Here is a 20,322-nt window from a genome sequence, read left to right as displayed (position 1 = left end):
GAAAGCAGGACTTTCACGTCCCTCATCTGAACATTGTATCTCAGTTCATGTAACTTAACGTGACAGTCATTCTGGAGGTTGTGCTAAGCTTGTGGGCACAGGAAGTCTCACCCTGGGCTTCCCCCCCCCGCCTCTGTCCCCTGCCCCTACTCAGTCAGCTGGCACTACTCACCAGGCAGTGGCCATACACAGGATCACAGTAGCTGGCATGGCCATTGCAGTTGCAACCAGAGCAGGTACCCAGGTAGGGCCCACCAGGTACCCGTGTAAAGTGGGCATCGCAGCTCTCGCAGGATAAGCCAGAATAGCCAATAGGGCATCTGAGGGGAAAGGACCAAGACAGTGGCTTCAGGAACCATTAGATCCTGCTGTTTCTTTCCCATCCTTGCCAGGGTCCCTGCTGGGGCAGGCACCTGCACTCCTCTACGCTGTGGGCACGGCCATGGCTGGTGGCATAGGTGACAGTGGTATCCATGGCGATGTCGCTCAGTCCCACGCTGGCCATCTTGGTGTTGTACACTGTCTGGATGAGCACGGCCTCCAAGCTCTGCAGCACCTGCATCATCTCTGCCCGTTGCACTGGCCGGCCAGACTCATGGACCCAGTGCTCCTGGGTGTAGACAGGGGTGGGGGGGCATGAGTCAATGTCTATGTAAGGCCAGCTCCATACCCATCTGAACTGAATCCTGCCCACTGAGCCAGGTATAATGCTGGTGGCTGAGGCCAGGAAAGTTCACACTGGATTCAGGCAGACCACAGAGGAACCATGGAGCAGAAAGGCACTGGAGCATTCAGTTTATTGGATTCTCACAATGGCGGGCAAGCAAACAGGCAGGAGAAAACTGCTTCTAGTGGCAGCGGACAAGCAAACAAGAAAACCACCCCTCACGGTGGCAGGTAAGCGATCCACACTGAGGGAAAGTACCCAGAGCCTGATATAGGCTAACGTGGCTTTCTGCCACATGCTCACACACTAATCGTGCAAAGTGCTTACAGCCAGAAAACAAGCAAGCAAGCCTAACCACAGCTGTTTTCCCAATAGTCTCCCTAATGTGCCCCTTGACCCCCAGGCCTGAGGACTCAGGAACCACCTACCTCAGAGAACTGGACTTGGCGCTGGTTCACAGCACCGGGCTGGGTGGGCGTGTGGCCTCGGGAGAGAAGGCGAAATCCGGCACCCACAAGGACCACATCTGGCCGCTGCTCTGGCTCCAGTGTACCACGTGCCAGCTCATAGCGCACCTTATAGCGCAGCGAGCCACCGTAGGAGTCCACCTGGCCAAGACAGGGCAGATCAGGGCAAGGCAGCAGCCATAGACACGCTTGATGCCCACTATGTGTCCAGTCATCCCCCTCTCCCTTCACTCTGCAGACCTGGTGCTCACTGTGAGCCTGGCATGGAGCTGGGCACAGGGAGCAGATGGGCGGGACCCGGGCTCTGCCTTTGGGGCGCTCAGTATAAAGGGGCAGGGAGTAGGACTGTGACCATACACAGTCCCCAAGATCAGGCTCCAGTGCCCCATCCTGCCTTCCTCTCTCCCTTCCAGGGAGAAGGTGCCCAGGGTGCCAGAGGGGGAGCCCATCATGTAGCCCGGGTGCGGGGGTGGTCCGGGAGGGCTCTCTGAAGGCTGAGTCAGCATGCCTCCCAACCTGAGAGAGGCAGGCAGGATGAAGAGTCGCTGCCCACAGGCTGCGCTGGGGCACGACCACGCCTCTCCCTACAGCCGAGTCTCCCCTTCTGCCCACCAGCTTCAAGGGAGCAGAGCCCAGTTCCTGGCATGTGAGGAGGGGCTCAGCCCTTTCCTTACCCAGGGTGGCAGCCGGGCCCCTCACCTTGTTGCCCAGGAACTGCTCAGGCAGAGCCCAGAAAGACTTGTGGACCAGGAAGCGGCGGGACAGGTCGACCAGCTGGAACTCCTGCAGAGCAGTGTCTATCTGGAGCTGGGTGGAGGAGAGGGGTGGCAGGCCGGGCTGCTCGGGCATGGTCACGTTCACGCCTGCAGGTGGCAAGAGGGAGGGATCGAGGGCTATAGCATGTGACTGCCTGAGACCCCACCTTGAGGACTGGTAACCCAAACAGATGGGAAATTTCGTTCTGGGAGAACTGTGATTTGGAGAACGTTAGTGTTCTGTAATGTGGTGGCGAGGTCAGGCAGGTTCACATTGAATTTGGGCAGATGGTAGAGGAACTGTGGAGCCGGAAAGCACTGGGCCACTACCCATTTATTGGAGGCTCGCATAGATGGGCAAGTGAATAAACAAAGGAAAAACCGCTTTTTGCAGCGGAGGGCAAGGGATCAGGAAAACCGCCCCTCACGGTGGCAGATGAGGGAATCAAGGAACCGCACCTTGCAGTGGTGGCGGGAGAGCAATCTGGGAGAATCACCGCTGAGAGAAAGCACCGTAGCTTTTCACAGAGACACACATGTGGCTTTCTGCCGCATGCTCATACACTAATTGTGCAAAGTGCTTGCAGCCAGGAAACGAGCAAGCCTAACACAGCTGTTTTCCCCACAGATGGTTAGCTGTTGTTGCTGTTACTATAACGGGTCATCAGACACACACAGAGGAATTCTCTCCATAGCATTCTCCCGGATCTCTAGGGCAGCACCAACCATCCAAGAGAACTTTCTGTGATGATAGAAATATCCTATATCTGTCCTTTCCAATATATAGTTGTAGCCACTAACCACATGTAGCTACTGGGCACTTGCAATGTGGCTAGAGTGACCGAGGAACTAAATTAATTTATTTAAATTTAAATAGCTACACGTGATTAGTGACTACCACACTGGACAGCTCTAAGGGATGGAGAGCTCATTACTTCCAAAGGCAGCCCCTCCCAAGTCTGGACAGTTTTGACTCTTATAAAGTTCTTCCTTACCCTGCTTCTGTATCTGTCTACATCTGCCAATAGCTTTCCCCCTTGATCCTAAATGCACCCCTGCAACCAAGGAGGAGTCCAGCCCCTCATCTGACGAGTGACCATACACAGTCCCCAAGATCAGGCTCCAGTGCCCCATCCTGCCTTCCTCTCTCCCTTCCAGGGACGTTTTAGGCCACCCTCTATTCTGGCTACCATCTACACATACAGGCCACCTACTCGCCTTGGAATCCCTGCCCACCTTGACCATCCTGATTCCAATCACACTGGCCTGGGTTCCAGTTCTGCCTCTAAAGCGGCTGTGTGACCCCAGGGAAGCCGCACAACCTCTAAGAGCCTCAGGGAGCCTCATCTGAAAATAGTAAAAAAAAAGCCCCAACCTCGCCAGAACTGTTGGCCACCCAGTGACTGTGTGAATCAGGCCACAGTGCCAACTGAGTGCTTGTGAAATAGTGCCCATGGCTATTCTTATTCTAAATATACCAGGAGACAACTTTGGGAGGTAATTACATTGTATAAGAGTCACTTTGAGGTTCCTCAACCAACAAAGGGACATAATAGGCAACATCTGTTGAGTGCAGACTGTGTAAAACACTAAGCCTTCAACTTGCATTTAATCTTCAGTGATGGAGGTAATGAGATAAAGGCCTGCCTGACGTCAGCTGTTAATGATGAAGCTGGAACTTGAACCCAGGTCTGTCTGATGTCTGGACCCATGCCATTCTGCATCTCAGAGCGAGAGAACTGAGTTCAGCTGCCTACCTTTAAGTTTGGGAAAACAGGCCCAGAGAAGCCAAGAGACTTGGTCAAAGTCACACAGGCAGTAATAGATGCAGCTGGAGGTCAGCCCTGGGCTAAGAAGATACCAAAGCCTGGGCTCTTATGCTCTGAGGACAAGGGTACCTCTTACTCTGTCAGGATGAGGATGACACCAGGGAACACTTCCTGGGCACTTGCCATGGACCAAGCACTATTCTGAGAGGCTGACATATTAACCCATTAAGTAATTACAACAACCTGGGAGGTAGTGATTATTATTTTCTACCAATTTTATGGATGAGAAAACCGAGACAGGAACCTGACCAAGGTCATACAGGCAGTAAGGGTCAGAGACAGGATTTGAACCAAAATTCTGACTCCAGAGCCCATCTTCTTCACAACCTGAAGCAGGCAAATATCAAGTGTAAATTTGGCTTTTCCTAAAAATGTTTCTCCCCTGAAATGGGAAAAACATTTTTTCATAGGGCTCAGCATTTCTTTAGCAACTGTGTCCCTCCCCGAACCTGGCCCCACATGTCCAGTGCTCCTGCTCTCCTATGTCTGCCCTCCTTCTAAGCCTACTGGCGCCTGGTCCTACCTCCCACCCACCACAGAATCTGCCCACCCACCCACCAACGCACCCTTGAAGTCATCAGGCTGGTCAAAGCGCAGCCGGATCTGGTCTCGGAAGCGGCGGCTGCTCTGGCACAGGTTGGTAACACCAAAGCAGAAGCAGGGCAGGCAGGAGGCGCTGTTCTCCAGGTAGAAGTGCCCATCAGGACAGGGCCCTGTTGGGTGGCATAGGAGTGGGCTGTAGCAGGCCCCAGGCAGGCCGCTCCACCACCATGCCCAGTGCCCTCCAGCCCAACAGTCATACCTCGCTGAGGAATGAGCTCCAGAACACCGTCAGGAATGCCAAACACCATGCCTCGGGCATTCATGGCCTCACAGGTGTAGGCACCCTGGTCTGCTTCCTTCACATCGCGGATGGTCAGCGTGCCACGGCCTCCCTCACTGGTCACTGTCACCCTGGTGGGGCCCAAGAGAGAGTCAGGGTCAGCCCTGGGCCAGTGACCCAGCCTCCTTTACATCCCCAGTCCCCAATCAGGCCCAGGATCACACCTGGGATGAGATGGAATATGGCCCCAGTTTAGCCGCCAGTTGATGATGGGGGTGGGGACACCAGTGGCCACACAGGTGAAGGTCACTGTTTGGCCCCGGGAAGCCTGGATCAACTCCTGGGGAGGGGTCACCACCTGGGGAGGCACTGAGAGACAGGAGCAGGAGTGAGGGGTGTGAGGGGGAAAGGGTTAAGGAGTGGGGGAATGGCTCAGAGGCGCCAGGCTGGGGAGGGCTGAGGCTGAGACTGTGGAGAGGGGCACCTGGAAACCAGCCCAAGGCCCCCAGATCAACCCCCAGCTCCCCGCTCACTGCAGCCAAACTCATCACTGCGGTCCTGACAGTCGCTCTCCTCATCGCAGTGGAAGCTGGCCGAGATGCATGTGTTTGTGGAGACACAGCGGAACTGCGTGGGCTTGCACACGTCCTCAGGGTGCTTGGCAGCTGGGGACAGAGCAGGTGGTGCGGGCAGTGGGCGGACCACCCCCTTTTTGACCTCTGCCCACAGCCCCACCCTGTCTACCTTCCCCAGGTGTTCCCAGGGTCACTCCCTCATCTCACCCACATGACACACAGCTCTGACAGCGTTGCCACAACACTACCCACATCCACAGTCATCAGACAGCCATCAAACAGCTCATCACCTTACTCTGCCCCCCCAAACTCACTCCACCTGCATTCCTCACAACCTGGCCCGTCACAGTCACCCAGTTCCTCCCACATTCATCCACCTTTGGAAGCACAAGACCCCTGTCAAAGGCAGAGTCAAAGTGGCTGGTATCTCTGGACTCCGGGTGATACCCAGGGCAGTGCTCTCTACCACAAAGGCCTTGCAAAGGGCCTGCCACAGCCCAGACCCTGCTGCTCTGTACCCCTATCATGGGCCAGGATGACACCTGACCTGAAGCAGACACCTATGGACTGGCAGAAGCTTAGAGTTGGCCTGGCACCAGGGCTGGGCTCTAGCCTGGTATCTCTGGCAGACAGTGACTGATGTTCTTCAAAGGGAGACTGAGCTCAAGACGAACACACAGAGAGGGCAGAGTGGGGCACGTCCACAGAGAAGGAACTGAGAGGCCAGGAGGCAACTACCTACATAACCTCAAAGTCCTCTGTCCCAACACACTACAAGCCCCAAAGCCACCAGCTTTTATGGTCCCTGTTCTGTGCTCTGACTTCCTTTGACTGTTTTCTGGCAGAGGCCTGATCTCTTGCCCCTTCCCCCACTCCTAGACAATAGATAGATGAATGGAGAGCAGGAAAGATATGGACAATGAATGATTGAGTGATAAGTGGACTGAGAGATGAATGGGAGGAAAGATGATGAACAAATGGATGGATGGACGGATGGACAGTGAATGGATGGATAACAGTGAATGGTGAGATGGACAGGAGGATGTTGGATAGAGAGGTGAATAGATAGATAAAGAGCTGTATAGACAATGGATGGACGGATAGTACGATGAAAGGGTGGGTGGATAACTGGATGGGAAGGAAGAAGGATGTTGAACAAATGAACAATGGGAAGTTGAACAGACAGATGGATGGGATGGGCTGGGCTGATGAAGGAACAAATAACAGAACCAGCTCTAGGTAAAAATCCTCTAAGTCCATAAGAGAAATGCTTTGACCTGGACCCCATTATCAAGGGACCCTGGTATATGTATCAAGCCCTCTCTTAGCCACTCGTCTGACCCACACACAAGCATAAATAACAAAGACAAGATTAATGGTAATAAAGAAAAGAAAGAGACATTAACCACAGGCAGTGTGGCCAGACTGCTTGCTACAAAGACCAGCTCAGAGCCAAGGGCTCTCAATGCTGAGGTCAGAAGGAGGCAAACTTTAAAATTTGTCCTCAGGGTCTTCACCAGGAAGAGCAAACAGACCTGCCCAAGAAGGGATGGAACAGGGGAAACTAGGCCGGGTCTGGCAGGGTGGGGACGGCAGGTCACCCCTGGGACACTCACGGCAGTTAGCCTCATCAGTGTGGTCCTCACAGTCAGAGTCGCCATCACAGCGCCACAGCTTGAGGACACAGTGCCCATTTCCACAGGGGAACTCGTTGGGCTCACAGGGTGGCGTGGGGCCTGGGGGAAGCAGGCAGGGTTCAGCCAGAGGCCCTCTGCTGGCCAGCTACCGACCCTCCGGGACACCCACCTCCACCCCAGCCTGGTCCTCACCGCAGTCCAGCTCATCACTGCCGTCCTTACAGTCCTCCTGCCCGTCACAGACGTAGTCTTTGGGGATGCAGTGCCCACTGTGGCATTTGGCCTCGTGGGGCCCACAGGGCCTGTCTGGAGCAGGGAACAGAGGCTGGGGAGCGCGGGTGCCTGGTAGTGGCCGTGTGGTGGTTGCCTCAGGCCGGGATGTTATAGGTGATGTCTCCAGAAGGGGTGGCATGGAGCCGAGCTCTAGCTCTTCTGTGGACCCAGCCCACTCAGTGTTGACAGGAGAAAGTGACTCCTTACCCCTTGCACCCTCCCCTCCCCAAGCCCTCCCTGCTGCAGGTACCCAGTACTCTGGATCTGACCCTGGTATCACCTTCCCATGTCCCTGCCCGCCTCCCTCAGACCCCTCTGCCTGCACTGAAACCTCACAGCCTGGACTAACTTGGAGGCCCAGGCATACCCCGACCCTTCCCTGGAATCTGCAGGCCACTCACCACAGTTGAGCTCATCAGACATGTCCCTGCAGTCAGGCCTCCGGTCACAGCGATACTCCAAGGCCACGCACTCATTGTGGCTGTGGCAGGCAAACTCAGTCTCGGTGCAGACTCTCATGATCTGGGGCACTGTGGGGTTGGAGGGAGTCAGAGAGGCAGGTGGAAGGTTGATGGAAGGTGTCAAGGACGGCACAGGCACTGCATGGCTGGGATGAGCTTTGGTACCCTGTGTCAGGCCACGTGGTGTCTGGCAGACTCAGCAAAGGCAAGGAGCACATGGTGGACACATCCATAGCACATGAGACATGGGATATGTGACAGCCTCACCTAGCCCTTACACAGACCTCACACACAGTTAACATGCCACACACATGCAACCACCACATCACACACATGCAGGCCACGACGCGGCCCAGCGAAGACAAAGAGGAAGAGGAGAAGGGGTGGCTTGTGGGCTGTGCCCAGCCATCTTGTCCTCATCCTTCCTTCCCCTCCATCTATTAACTTTCGTTACCCGGCTGGGCCTGGATCTGGCTTACACTCTCACCTGCTGTCACTTCGGCCGCCACGGCGGCCAAGGGGGGCGGGGGTGTCTGTGCTGGAAAGGAAGGTATGATCAGCAGCCATCCCACCTGGGACCTGTGAGCTGCAGGGCTGGGCCAAGCCTACCCCACCATCCCTAGCCAGGAAGACTCATTGGAAAAAGAAGAGGGCTGGACCCCCTGCAATCTTCAGACTTGGGCCTGGAGATGCCAAAGGAGCAGCCTTGATCTTCAGGTGCGTTAATTAAAGTTTTATGTGCAGCATGAGAGAGGTAATGGTTTCATTATTTTTTTCTGGTAGGAATAATTTTTTCATGGTAGGTACAGAGTTTGGTCACTTCTGGGTTCTACTGAGTCAGAGATGGTGATATGCTGGAGCCCTCCCAGGAGAGAGGAATGAGATGGAGACAGGGCTGAGAATCACAGCCTAAGAGAAATGAACTGGGATTGTTTAGCCTAGAAGAGAAGACTCAGGGAGTCAAAACAAGAGACAGGGCGCAGTAAAAAGAACCCTGAGCCACCTGAGAGCACAAAGGCCAGGCCTCTACATCTCTCAGTCATGTGACTTGAAGCCAGTTTCCAATTCTCGCCAAGCCTCAGTTTCCAATCTGCTTCTCATCTCATCTCATCATAGGTTCTGGCAAGACTGGCACAGACACAAGGTTTGGTTTAAATTCTGGCTTTTCTACTATCTGTGCATGTAGATTTGGACAAGTCATTCTTCCTTTCTGGGCCTCAGTGCCCTCATCCCTAAAACAGCAGGAATAGCCTGACCAGGCGATGGCGCAATAGATAAAGCGTTGAACTGGGATGCTGAGGACCCAGGTCAAGGTTGCCAGCTTGAATGCAGGCTCATCTGGCTTGAACATGGGGGTCACTGGCTTGAGCATGGGATAATAGACATGATCCTATGGTTGCTTGAGCCCAAAGGTCGTTGGTTTGAAGCCCAAGGCCGCTGGCTTCAGCAAGGGGTCACTATCTCGGCTGGAGCCCCCCCCCCACCAACCCCGTCAAGGCATGTATGAGAAGCAATCAATGAACAACTACGAGTTCATGTTTCTCATCTCTCTCCCTTCCTCTCTCTCTCTCTCTCTCTCTCTCTGTCTCTCTGCTGTTTGTCTCTGTCTCTCTCTTGCAAAAATAAAATAAAATAAAAAACAGGAGAAATAATATCTACTTCACAGGAATTATTGTGAAGACTAAATGGGAGGCAGGACATAAGGGCCTTACAGAGTGCCTAGCGTGTAACCAGTGCTCAGTAAATAACTGTGGGTTATTATTAAACACAAAAGTGTTTGGGATCTGAAGAAAAGAATTATTACCTATTGTCAATGTACAGAGGTAGACAGAGAACAGAAATTGGGTCTAATGGGTACATGTGAGAGGAAACAGATTATGTTCAAGCCAAGTCTGCATGAAGATTGATGGGGCCTGACCAGGCAGTGGTGCAGTGGATAGAGTGTCGAACTGGGATACGGAAGACCCAGGTTCGAGACCCTGAGGTCGCCAGCTTGAGCAAAAGCTCACCAGCTTGGACCCAAGGTCGCTGGCTCGAGCAAGGGGTTACTTGGTCTGCTGAAGGCCCACAGTCAAGGCACACATGAGAAAGCAATCAATGAACAACTAAGGTGTCGAAATGCGCAATGAAAACCTAATGATTGATGTTTCTCATCTCTCTCCATTCCTGTCTGTCCCTATCTGATTCTCTCTCTGTCTCTGTAAAAAAAAAAAAAAAGATTGATGGGGTAAACTCATAAGGTGGTGAGATCCCTGTCCCTAGTGGAGTGCAAGTCCAAGCTAATAGAGCCTATGACAGAGGACACTCAAAGGAGAAACTGGAAGAGGTGACTCCAGGCTCCAGGATGGACTCACCTGTGCCCAGGCGTCGAAACTGGAATCCCTGGGGAGAGGTGATGTAGGAGGCAATGGAGCCACTGGCGACAACGGAGCGTAGCACCTCCTGAATTTGAGCCCCATCCGCGTTCCCTTCGGAGCCCACATCCAACTCCACAAAGACCCAGCCATCCAGCTCCCTAGGGAGGGGCATGGGGCAGGGAAGCAGGGTGAGAAAGATGCCTGTGGTCTCAGCTTCTCCCTCGGCCCCCTGTCTTGATGCTCAGGCCTGATCTCTTGATTCTCACCCTGCTCTTGGACACCCTGTACCCCAAGAAGGGCAAGTTAAACTCCACATTGTCCCCCCACCAATTCCTGGATTTCCACCAGTAGAGGGTCATCTGATCAGGCCTCTCCTGCCTCCCCTCCTAGTACCCGGGCTTCTCCCCATCTTTGTCAGCTTTCTGTGACATGAGTCCCTCACAGCCCCCAGGGGCCCCTTCTCACTTGATGAACACCACACTGACAATTTGGTCTCCGGGAATCTTCAAGTACTCTGACTCCAGCTGGGGAGGGACACACACCATCAGCCTCCAGATACCTTCACTCCACCCTCAGCCCTGCCTCAGCCCGCTCCACAAGCTCCCCAAAGCCCCTGCACCTCACCGTCTCTACCACAGCCTCGGACACCTCTCGGAATGCCTCAGAGCTTGCGTCCTCCAGCTGAGGGCTGTAGGCGATGGAGCGAGTGAAATTTACCAGGGCTCTGAAATAAACTGCAGAGATGGGGGGGGGGGTCGTCACCGCGTGGTGGCCTCAAGCATTTGGGCCAGTAGGTGGAACTAGGGGGATGGTCCCTGGAGGCCTCTTGCTGAGGCTGACACATGTGTGACCCCAGCTCTGCCCAGAACTGCCCCCACTAGCACATTCCACAGTGGCCCTGGCTGGTCTGCCCAGGGGTCAGAACTGAGGCCCCATCCTTGAATGAGGGGCTTCAACTAACAGGAAAAGTGGCCTGATCCAGAAATCAAGTGATGGTGCAGAAGAAGAGACCCCTGACAGCTCAGAGGAAGGATAAACAAGAAGAGTGATGTCCGGAGGAGGCTGGCCTGATACAGAAATCACTTGTGACTTAGAGGTTTCCCCACTCTTCCCTGGCCAACTTTTCCTCATTGCTCAGGGCTCAGCTCAGCCATCACCTCCTCCTTTTTTTAATGTTCATTTTATTAATTTTAGAGAGAGAAGAAGGGAGAGAGCAAGAGAGAGACATCAATCTGTTCCCATATGCGCCCTGATGGGGATTTAACCGGCAACTGTTCAGCTTCGGTACAATGCTCTTTCTAACCAACCAAACCATCTGGCCCGGGACAATCACCTTCTCCAAGAAGGCTGCCTGAAGTTTCCTCCTCCCCCAACCCTGGCTGGGTTAGAGACCCCCCTCCTCTGGGCTCTCCCAGCCCCTCTGCTTCTCCATTAGGAGAACTTCTACCCCACATTGTACAGATCCTGCCTGAATACACATGGACCATAAAGCATTTTCACAAAAATCATGGGCTCTGAGGCCAGCCACATCTCAGGCACTAACCTCGCCTCTCTGAGCTTCAAAGGTCACTTGGGAACATTAATTGCATTAACCATAACCATTGCATAACCACTGGGCTGCTGTAGAGAATGAATGGTATCATGCTTACATGTAACATCTCCCTGTCTGCTCAGATACCACACCTGGCGAGAAACAAGCGCTAGAAAATTAGAGGCTCTTGTCACCTTGCTCTCTTTACAGCTAGACTATGAACTTGATGGGGGTGGAAAGAGGAATGCAGATCTCATTTACTCCTGTATCTCCAGTGCTTGCATAGCATCTAGCACATAGTAGGTGCCTAGTAAGTGATGGCTGAGCATATATAAATACATACAACTATTATTTCTTTAGCATCTACTATATATATTTTTACACATTAAGTCTCATCATGTTCATGAGTTCATATAGCAGTTATAAATATGAGTTGCCAATGACTCATATGTATGTGTGTATCCACACACAATTGTTTCTTGAACACTTATTCAAGATTTCTTTACACATTAGTTCTCAATGTCATGAATGTAGGTGTAAATTATAAACAGTCAACATGAATTAAAAATGAGTTTTAAATATGTATAATGCTTAGCACAGAGCCTGGCACACAGTAGGTACAATATAATGTGACCAATTACTATATGAGGGGCTTAATTAATGGTTAAAAGCTCAGCCTCTAGAGCAAAATTGCCATTTACAACCCTGTGACCTTGAGCAAATACTGAGCCTCAATTTCCTTATCTATAGAATGGGGATAATAGCAGGATCCACCCTAGAGGGCTGTTGTGAAGAGTAAATAAGTTAACAAACATAAGGAGCTTATCACAGTGTTTGGTGCAAACGTGGGGCTGCACAGGTTAGCTGTAATCATTCCTCTGGTCTTTATGAAGACCCCAAGGATTGGATCTGGTTTTATTTCTTCCCATTTGCAGGGGGCAATTCATTGCTTTAACAAATCTATATTGAGGCTGTTCTAGGGGGCAGGGCAAGAACAGTGAACTCCACAAATGACAATTCCTGTCCCCACAGAGATCACTTTCTAATGGGAGGAGAAAGGAAATGAAATGAATGAGCAAGGAATATATGCAGGTGAGGTGCTACTCTCCCAGGGTGGCCAGGTAGGCCTCTCCTCAAAGGGATGCTTGAAGGAAGAGAGCGAGCCATGGAGAGGTGTCTGGGGGAACAGCACTCAGGCTGAGGGCACAGCAGCTGTGAAGTCCTTGAGGCAGAAGTGGGCTCAGAGAGGTGGGGAGGTATCTGGGGGAACAGCACTCAGGCTGAGGGCACAGCAGCTGTGAAGGCCCTGAGGCAGAAGTGGGCTCAGAGAGGTGGGGAGCTATCTGGGGGAACAGCACTCAGGCTGAGGGCACAGCAGCTGTGAAGGCCCTGAGGCAGAAGTGGGCTCAGAGAGGTGGGGAGGTATCTGGGGGAACAGCACTCAGGCTGAGGGCACAGCAGCTATGAAGGCCCTGAGGCAGAAGTGGGCTCAGAGAGATGGGAGATGACCAGCTTATAGGTGGCAGAGAGAATGGCATCAGCTGGGACGATCCTCCTCCTCCTGCACTGTCAGGCCCACAGGTATACACGTGCCCAGAACTAGGACCCTCTCCTCTGAGACTCAGAGAAAGCCCGGACGGGGGGAGTGGTCAAGCCAGGTACAGGAGTAAACTCCTACACCCAGAGAGGGTGCTTGTGAGGGCAGCACTGCCTGCTGAGCCACAGGGACAGTGTAGGGCTGGGCTCCTGGGTGCCAGGTGGGTGGGGCTGTGGGGGCCGGAGTATGGGGGCCACGAGCTTGGCCACAGAGGCCCCTTGTGAACGGGCACAGAGGCCCATTGAGAGTCCCCCCACCCTGGCCCCTGGCCTCAGCCCCACAGCACGGCACGGGCTAGGAGGCCAGGCCTCTGCCCAGGAATGTGCCCACTCCTGGGGGGAGGGGCTGGGGCTCCACAAAGCCCCTTTCTACTAGGGCCTAGGAAGGGCATGGACCCTCCAGCCTGACCCCACCCCTGGCTCTCCTCCAGGAAAGGGCAGGTCAGGGCAAGCCTTTCCCTCTCCCACCCCGGGATGTATCCCTGCAGCCAGCGCCGCAGGGTTGGGGCAGGTGAGGCCTGTTTCAGGAGCCAGCCACCAGAACTGAGCATGCTAGAAGCGGGTGGCACAGCCGGGGCTGGGAGTGCTCACTGGGTGCCTGCCCAGGCCAGCCCTCCACCTCCTGGCCCTCATTCTGACCCCATCTGGAGAGCTCACTTGGAGCCAGAGGCTGGAGGGACGGAGGCCCAGAGCTGCCCTGTACCCAGGTGGGGATGGGAAATGCAGCCTGTACCCCTGTACTCACTCTACTCACCAGAGCTCCTACACACACCCAGGCCCCAGAACCCCAGCCCTGGGTCCCTCGGGGTCCTGTGAGCGGCCCCAGGATCCGCCAGGCGGACACAAGCTGCCTCTAGACTCTAGGGCCTTGTTCCCTGAGAGGTTGCCACACCCCTCCCTGCCCAACCAGCACCCCATAGGCCTAGGGGAACAGCAGGCCTGGCTCCTCTGTTCAAACTGAGTGCTCAGATGGGGCCTGACTGCGTCCAGGTCAGGGCAGAGGACAAGGTGGGTCAGCTGGGGCGGGGCAGCCGCGGGCCTGGTCCCCAGACCCTATAGCGAGGTGCCGCTGAGCCTCAAGTCTGACAAAGAGTAGGCTGGGGAGGAAAAGAGGAGGAAGAAATGGAGTGAGAGGGAAGAGCTGGGGGAGGGAGAGAACAAGCCCACCGGGCTGGCAGGTCACTTACTGAGAGGAGACGCCACATCAGGCTCCAAGACCATCATCCCAGCCACGGGAGGGCGGCCTGGGGGTGGCCCAGGGCCTGCAGAGTGGGGCAGCAGAGGGAGGCGAGGAGAGGCACAGACAGCAAGGGAGGTGAGAGAACCAAAGGGAGAGGCAGAGACATGAAGAGAGAATGTGAGACAACAGAGGGGAAATGAGAAATTTGGAGACAGAGACACAAAGATCAAGAGACCCAGAGAGACGCAGTCAGAGACACAGAGAAAGCAGGGGGAGAGTGAGAGAAGTGAGACAAAGATGGAAGTGAGGGAAAGGCAGACATGGGGGGGTGAGACGGCAAGCCAAACAGAGAAAGACAGAGGATGAGACCCAGGGGAGAGACAGAGTAGGAAAGGGACAGCCCAGGCAGGGGAGGAGGGGAGCAGGGACATGGAGACAGGTGTCAGCAGGACAGACAAGAGTGGGAAAGACAGAGAGACAGGTCAGAAGATGGAAAGAAACTGTGTGAAGGGAGGGAGGTCGGGCTGTCAAGGAAGGGCACGTGGGAGCGGGGTGGGACAGGGCTGGGGCAGAGCCGCAGGGAGCCACCGCCCTGCCAGAGGGACGAGGAGAGGGGAGATGCCATCTCTGGGGCTACATTCCAAGTCTGGGGCTGGGCCAGGGCCCAGGCAGAGGCACAGACAGGGATGGCCTCATCAGTCAGGGTGGCCCTTGCTTAGCAGCACAGGGAGAGCAAGGTGAAGCAGGCATGATGAGCGCCTGGGAATCAGAGACACACCTGCTGCCTTCTGGGCTGAGATTCCGCCCCACTCTGTGGGCCTGCCCCAAGGTCTAAAGCTCCACATCGTCCCAGGGATCAGCCCCACCCACAAGGAAAGGGGCTCAGCTCTTGGGCCCTCCCCAGCCGCTACTCTCCAGCCCCATCCTTCCCCACCGCTGCCCTCTCCTGCCCCCACAGCTGCTTCTCCTGGGGGGAGATGGGCATGCTGAGCAGGCAGAGCTGCTGCAGTGGGCAGCCCCGAATGGACAGGGTGGACTGGACCAGGGCCTCCACAGGCAGGCCTGGCTTGGCAAGAGGCAGCTCCCAAGGGCACATCAGCACAGGCCATTCTGGGGGGTGAGCTGTGTGCATGGGGCCCACCTGACATCCACTCCCAGGCTCCACCCAGCTCCCAGGCCTCCTGTAGCCCTGAAGGGACCTACACGTGGAAAAGCTTCAGGTAGTATAAATCCCAGGTCCTGAGAGGTCCCAGTCAGGACGTCTACACCCACGGGCCAACCCTCCTATTTGCACTGGCCTAGGTAGGACACCACCCTTTGCCATTTGGATGCTCCTGAGATGCCAGCCAGAGTCAACCCCACCCTGGAGAGGCCCAGGCTAGACTTGCCCCAGGCCTGCCAAGGTGGGCAGCACTGGTTGCTGTGGGGCCTCCCAAAGGGCAGCCTGAGCCAAGCCCCATCCTTGGCCCTGATCACAGAGAGCCCAGCACGGGCTCCCAGGGGTTAGCAGGAACTAGATGGAGACGCTGGGACCTCTCACCAGGGAGCTTCTTCTGTACCAGAATCCTGGAGTGGGAGGAAGCAGGGACTCTGAGCCTCCGCCCCAGTGGTGGGCCAGCCCCTGCCCTGGCTGGGCATTTCAGGTGCTGGCAGAGCAGGCCGCTGACAGAGCTCCTGATTCCTTTCCCTGTGAAGCCCAGTCCTCTTGCCCCAACCTAGGAATCCGTGGCTCTCCAGAGGTGACCTAGTCTGAGACAGCATTCCCTCCCAGGTTCCGGGGCGCTGACTCTCCCCCTGCTGCCAGCTCTCTGGGCCTGCCCAAGCGCCCTGTACCCCAGAGCCCCTCTGGCTGCCCACCCCGCCTGAGGCCCTCAGCTCTGCAGCAGTCCCCAGGAGGACTCTGAGGACAAACTCCACAGCTGGGCTGCCCTGGGAACTGAAATTTGCTTTGAATGCTGCATGGCCAGCTTTCAATCCTCATCAGAACTGGGCATTTCTAACCTATGGCCATACCACCCTGAGTGCACCCGATTTCCTCTGATCACAGAACTGGGCATTTCCCAGCAAAGGCAAGCACAGGACTTCACCATGCCCACCCTCACCCCTCACAGAGATCTGCCAACCATTCATACCACTGTCCCTCAGGAGGTACAAGGCCACCTTCACCGCAGGCCCAAGGAGCCCTCGGGGCCTTTGGCCCCAGAGACGGGGCCTCTGTGGCTGGAAAGACCTGATCTGGGCTTTCCCAGATGCAGGGTGAGGCCTATAGGATGCCCCCAGCAACTTACCCATCTGGAAGTCCCCGCTGCCCACGTCCCCACTGCCCAGGCCATCTGCAAGCAAAAGAAACTTATTTAACAACAAATATTTGGTGAGAACCTACTGGGTGTCAGGCACTGTTTTGGGCACATAGTGGGGAAGGTCATGAAAACACTACTGTCACCTCCTCCCCAGACCTAGGGAGGGACCTGGAAAGAAGGTGTGGACCCAGGATGGTTGGGCAGGAGGGGCCAGGACCGAATGGCCTCCAGGTGAGGACAGGAGGCGGTTGAATAGGGCTGGACACCGTCCTCCACTATGCACCGCCCACCACCTGCCCCATCAGTCCCCATCATCCTGTCCTAGGAGGGGACTGCCACAGCACAGGAGCCACCCCCAGCTCAGGGTCACACAGGCTGCAAGTAGAGAATCCTGTGGTCACTGGGACCAGCGCTCAGGACACACACAGCTCTTAACCCATCTCTTGAGGTGCCACTTCAGGCAAACTTCCAGAGGCCTCACTAAGGCCTAGCAGGATGAACCCTGACTCTGCCCCCTCACCCCCTTCACTCCCAGCCACCAGAACCCTCCGCCTACCTCCAGAGGCTTCGTCAGCCAGCAAGTCCTCATCGTCAGAAAGGTCTGAATAGCTCCAGCCAGCCCGGCCTGCTGTCACCGTCTCCGCGTCCTCGGGCAGAGACAAGCCATCATATGCCCTCAGCTCATGGGTCACCTGTGGGAGTCCACACAGATGACTCTGTCACACTCTCCAGCTCCCACCAGGCCCAGGACCCCTCCCCTCCCTTCAAGGGGACCCAGAGTCCCACCCCAAAGCCCTCCAGTGGTTAGGTCAGATGTGGTTTTAGCTACGAGAGTCAGGCTGGGAATGAACCACTATTTTTGACTCAGTTTCCACAAACCCTATTAGCCCCTTGAGGCCTCAGAGACCACGCAAATTCACCAAGTCTGAGTGAATCCTCAAATAAACAGACAATAAAATTAAAATCACTTTGGTAAGTGATGACTCTTCCTCTAAGTGATATAAGTCTCTATCTGGATAAGCAAGAGCTATCCAGAACTTGAGTCAGTGGACGGGGGACACAGGCAGGTCAAGGGTGACCTTGGACAGTAAAGACGGGAACATACGCATGTGGAAGAACGGCAGGGTCAGTGTGGATGGGAGACAGGGGCAGGAGTGAGTCAAGCAGCTCCCTGCCAAGCCAACGTGGCCACCTTTCTCTGCCTCAGTCTGGCCTCCAAATCTCCAGGCCACAGGGAACACATTCCAGCCATGTTGGAGAATTAGTTCTGGCAGCTTCCCCTGCACTGACAGGCTCATCTGTGCAGAGGCGAGGGTGGAGCCCAGCAGCTGGGCTGAATGGGAGCAGGACGAGCATGGTGTCAACTCCATGTGACCTCAGGCTGCTGCTGAGACCAGCACAAGCTCCACGAGGGGCTGCGGAGACCCTGCCCCTGGAAGCGAAGGGCGCCAGCAGCCGTCACACCTGCATTTCTCAAGTGTAGGTGTGGGCAGTGAATGCCTCTTTCCCTTAGACAAGGTCAGATTTTTCCAAAGGGGTTTTAGCAGATCACTTATTGGAAAACAAACCCAGCGGAGCCCCAGGGAACCCCAGAGCCCCCACCCCCATACACACACCGCCAAGTGTGCAGGGATTCACTGTGGCCCCATGATGCATGTCCAGATGGCCTGGCAGGAGCATCTCATGCCCTGCCCTGGTCTCAGCCCTATCTGGGGAGCCCAGTCTGGCCGGAGGAATGGTCTTGCTTGTGAAAACCAAGCCCAGCCCTCACTGGCTAGACAAGGTGGTGGCAGCAGGAGAGAGGCCCATGGAGAAGAAGAAAATTGAAGAAACAGCCTGTCCCTCGCCCTCCCCAGCCTCCAACATCACACGGTCCATATCCTGGAGCCTCTGGCCTTTTCTCACGCTGGTCCCTCTGCCTGAATGCTTTTCCTCCCTTTGTTTATCTGGCTAATTTCAATTTGGATCTGGCTAACTTCAATTCATCCTCCAAAATTCAGCTAAACATCACCTCCTTCAACTGCTCGGTAATGAAAAGGACTCAATTACGGATATGCACAGCAACATGGGTGAACCTCTAACACATTTATGCTAAATTTTAAAAGCCAGACACAAAAGACCCCCTACCGAAAGCAAGGGGAAAAGTCTAATCTATAGTGACAGAAAGATCAGTAATTGCCTAGCAGCAGGGGTGGGGAGGGGCTGACCGGGAAGGGGTACCAGGGAACCTTTCAGACTGATGGTTCCCCGGGTACATATATATCCTCCTCACTACTGAACCGTACACTTGAAATGATGGATACATTTTATTGTATGTAATTTATACCTCAATAAAAATGACTAAAAAGAAAACCTCTGGGAGACTGTCCTGACTCCTTGTCTTTCCCAGCCACCTGCACCCCGGGGCTGGGCTCTGGTCCCTCCGGGGCTCACTCCATAATCTGCACACCTGCTGAAAGAGAAGTACCTTGAAGGCAAGGACTGTAATTAATTCATCTCTACCTTCTCAGCACGGTGTTCAATAAATACTTGAATGAGTGAATGAATGAATGAACAAACAAACAAATTGGCAAAAATGTCATCACTTATTAATTCTAGCTGCTTCCATGACCTGTGGTGGCGCAGTGGATAAAGCGTCGACCTGGAAACGCTGAGGTTGCTGGTTCAAAACCCTGGGCTTGCCTGGTCAAGGCACATATGGGAGTTGATGCTTCCTGCTCCTCCCTCCCCCTTCTTTCTCTCTCTCTCTCTCTCCCTCACTCTCTCTCCTCTCTAAAAATTAATAAAAAACAAAAAACAAAACACTAATTCTAGCTGCTTCCTGAAGATGACTTGCTGTGGAGAGTGCACCCCCCCCCCCCCCACCATGCAGTCTACAGGCATCTCCCTTCCTAGGCTGGGAGCCTGCGGGAAGCAAGGGCTGGGGGCCATTTGGTCATCTTCGTGTTTGCAGTGCAACGAAGCCTTGTGTAAGGCCTGCACTGCCCACTTTATCCTCTGCTATGACCTAAGGACCCTCCGCCCACAATCCATGGGCAAACCCCACTTCCTATTCCTTCTCCTCTCCTCACCCTCTACCTCTGGAAGAGGGTGGTCAGCGAGTGAACTTCTGGACTAGGCCATGAGGCTCGCATCCAAGAGTGAGCTTTAGAATCTCCAGGAGGTGGTGAGACATTGTTTCCTGGGCTGCTTCTGAGCCACTGAGTCAGGCTCACTCCACTCCAGGCGAGGGTTAGAGTTGAGTATACTCAGGGGAATCTCACACTCACTGGTTAAGAATCACAGGATCTGCCCCCTACCAGGGGCTCTCCCTCCTCCTGTGGGGAGGGGTAGAGGGCAAAGCTTCCACTGGATGAGCGTGCCCTGACAGGCCTAGGGGGAGTGTGAGGCTAGGGCTGGTGCAGTGGCACCGACACTGGGCACAGGAGGTTAGAGGGGCAGACTAAGCAGCCCCTGACCTGGGGAGGGCTCTCTCTGTGTGTCACTACCACGCCCTCCTCCTTCCCATGCAAGCAAGGCCAGGGAGGGCTGCCTGAGGCACAATTCCTGGCACCCCATGGACACCAGACTGCCGTCTGAAAAAGGAGAACGAACCCTGGTGAGCAAGGTCCAGAGCTTCTCCCAGGGGAAGGAGAAGCCAGGGGGTGCTTGGGACCAGACAGGAAATAGCCAAGTGAGATTCGGCTTGAAAAAAAAATGCCACATCTGCAGTGAGAGAGGAAAGAGCATCCAGAGCGTGTGGGAACTGAACAGAAGTCCCCTACCCCAGGGACCCCAGGGAATGGACCCTCCATATGCCTACCTGCATTTGCTTACAGTCCCCTCCCCAGGACTCAAGGCTCCGGGGTCAGACCAGGGCCTACAGCAAAGG

The 20,322-nt window shown here is 54.8% G+C and overlaps 1 protein-coding gene across 13 annotated transcripts in view; it reads right to left on the bottom strand.

Moving 5' to 3' along the window:
* HSPG2 (heparan sulfate proteoglycan 2) overlaps positions 1-20,322 on the bottom strand; it is a 108,104-nt gene that overhangs the window by 52,939 nt on the left and 34,843 nt on the right. For 6 of the 13 annotated variants that reach the window (XM_066270167.1, XM_066270169.1, XM_066270168.1 and 3 more), the window contains exons 2-19: positions 17,008-17,143; positions 16,440-16,484; positions 14,159-14,233; positions 10,469-10,578; positions 10,310-10,368; positions 9,842-10,002; positions 7,975-8,025; positions 7,428-7,556; positions 6,946-7,185; positions 6,733-6,852; positions 5,075-5,206; positions 4,766-4,910; positions 4,521-4,672; positions 4,285-4,431; positions 1,834-1,997; positions 1,096-1,275; positions 414-610; positions 173-320 (exon numbers count right to left, since the gene is read on the bottom strand). In XM_066270167.1, the coding sequence (XP_066126264.1) occupies positions 173-320; positions 414-610; positions 1,096-1,275; positions 1,834-1,997; positions 4,285-4,431; positions 4,521-4,672; positions 4,766-4,910; positions 5,075-5,206; positions 6,733-6,852; positions 6,946-7,185; positions 7,428-7,556; positions 7,975-8,025; positions 9,842-10,002; positions 10,310-10,368; positions 10,469-10,578; positions 14,159-14,233; positions 16,440-16,484; positions 17,008-17,143 (2,391 nt within the window). The remainder of the gene's footprint in view (positions 1-172; positions 321-413; positions 611-1,095; positions 1,276-1,833; positions 1,998-4,284; positions 4,432-4,520; positions 4,673-4,765; positions 4,911-5,074; positions 5,207-6,732; positions 6,853-6,945; positions 7,186-7,427; positions 7,557-7,974; positions 8,026-9,841; positions 10,003-10,309; positions 10,369-10,468; positions 10,579-14,158; positions 14,234-16,439; positions 16,485-17,007; positions 17,144-20,322) is intronic. The other 7 variants (XM_066270175.1, XM_066270179.1, XM_066270176.1 and 4 more) reach the window with 3 other exon arrangements.

The sequence above is a fragment of the Saccopteryx bilineata genome, chromosome 3, assembly GCF_036850765.1.
Source record: "Saccopteryx bilineata isolate mSacBil1 chromosome 3, mSacBil1_pri_phased_curated, whole genome shotgun sequence".
Classification (NCBI taxonomy): domain Eukaryota; kingdom Metazoa; phylum Chordata; class Mammalia; order Chiroptera; family Emballonuridae; genus Saccopteryx; species Saccopteryx bilineata.
The sequence above is the reverse complement of the archived record's forward strand: the minus strand, read 5'-3'. Positions and strand labels throughout refer to the sequence as shown.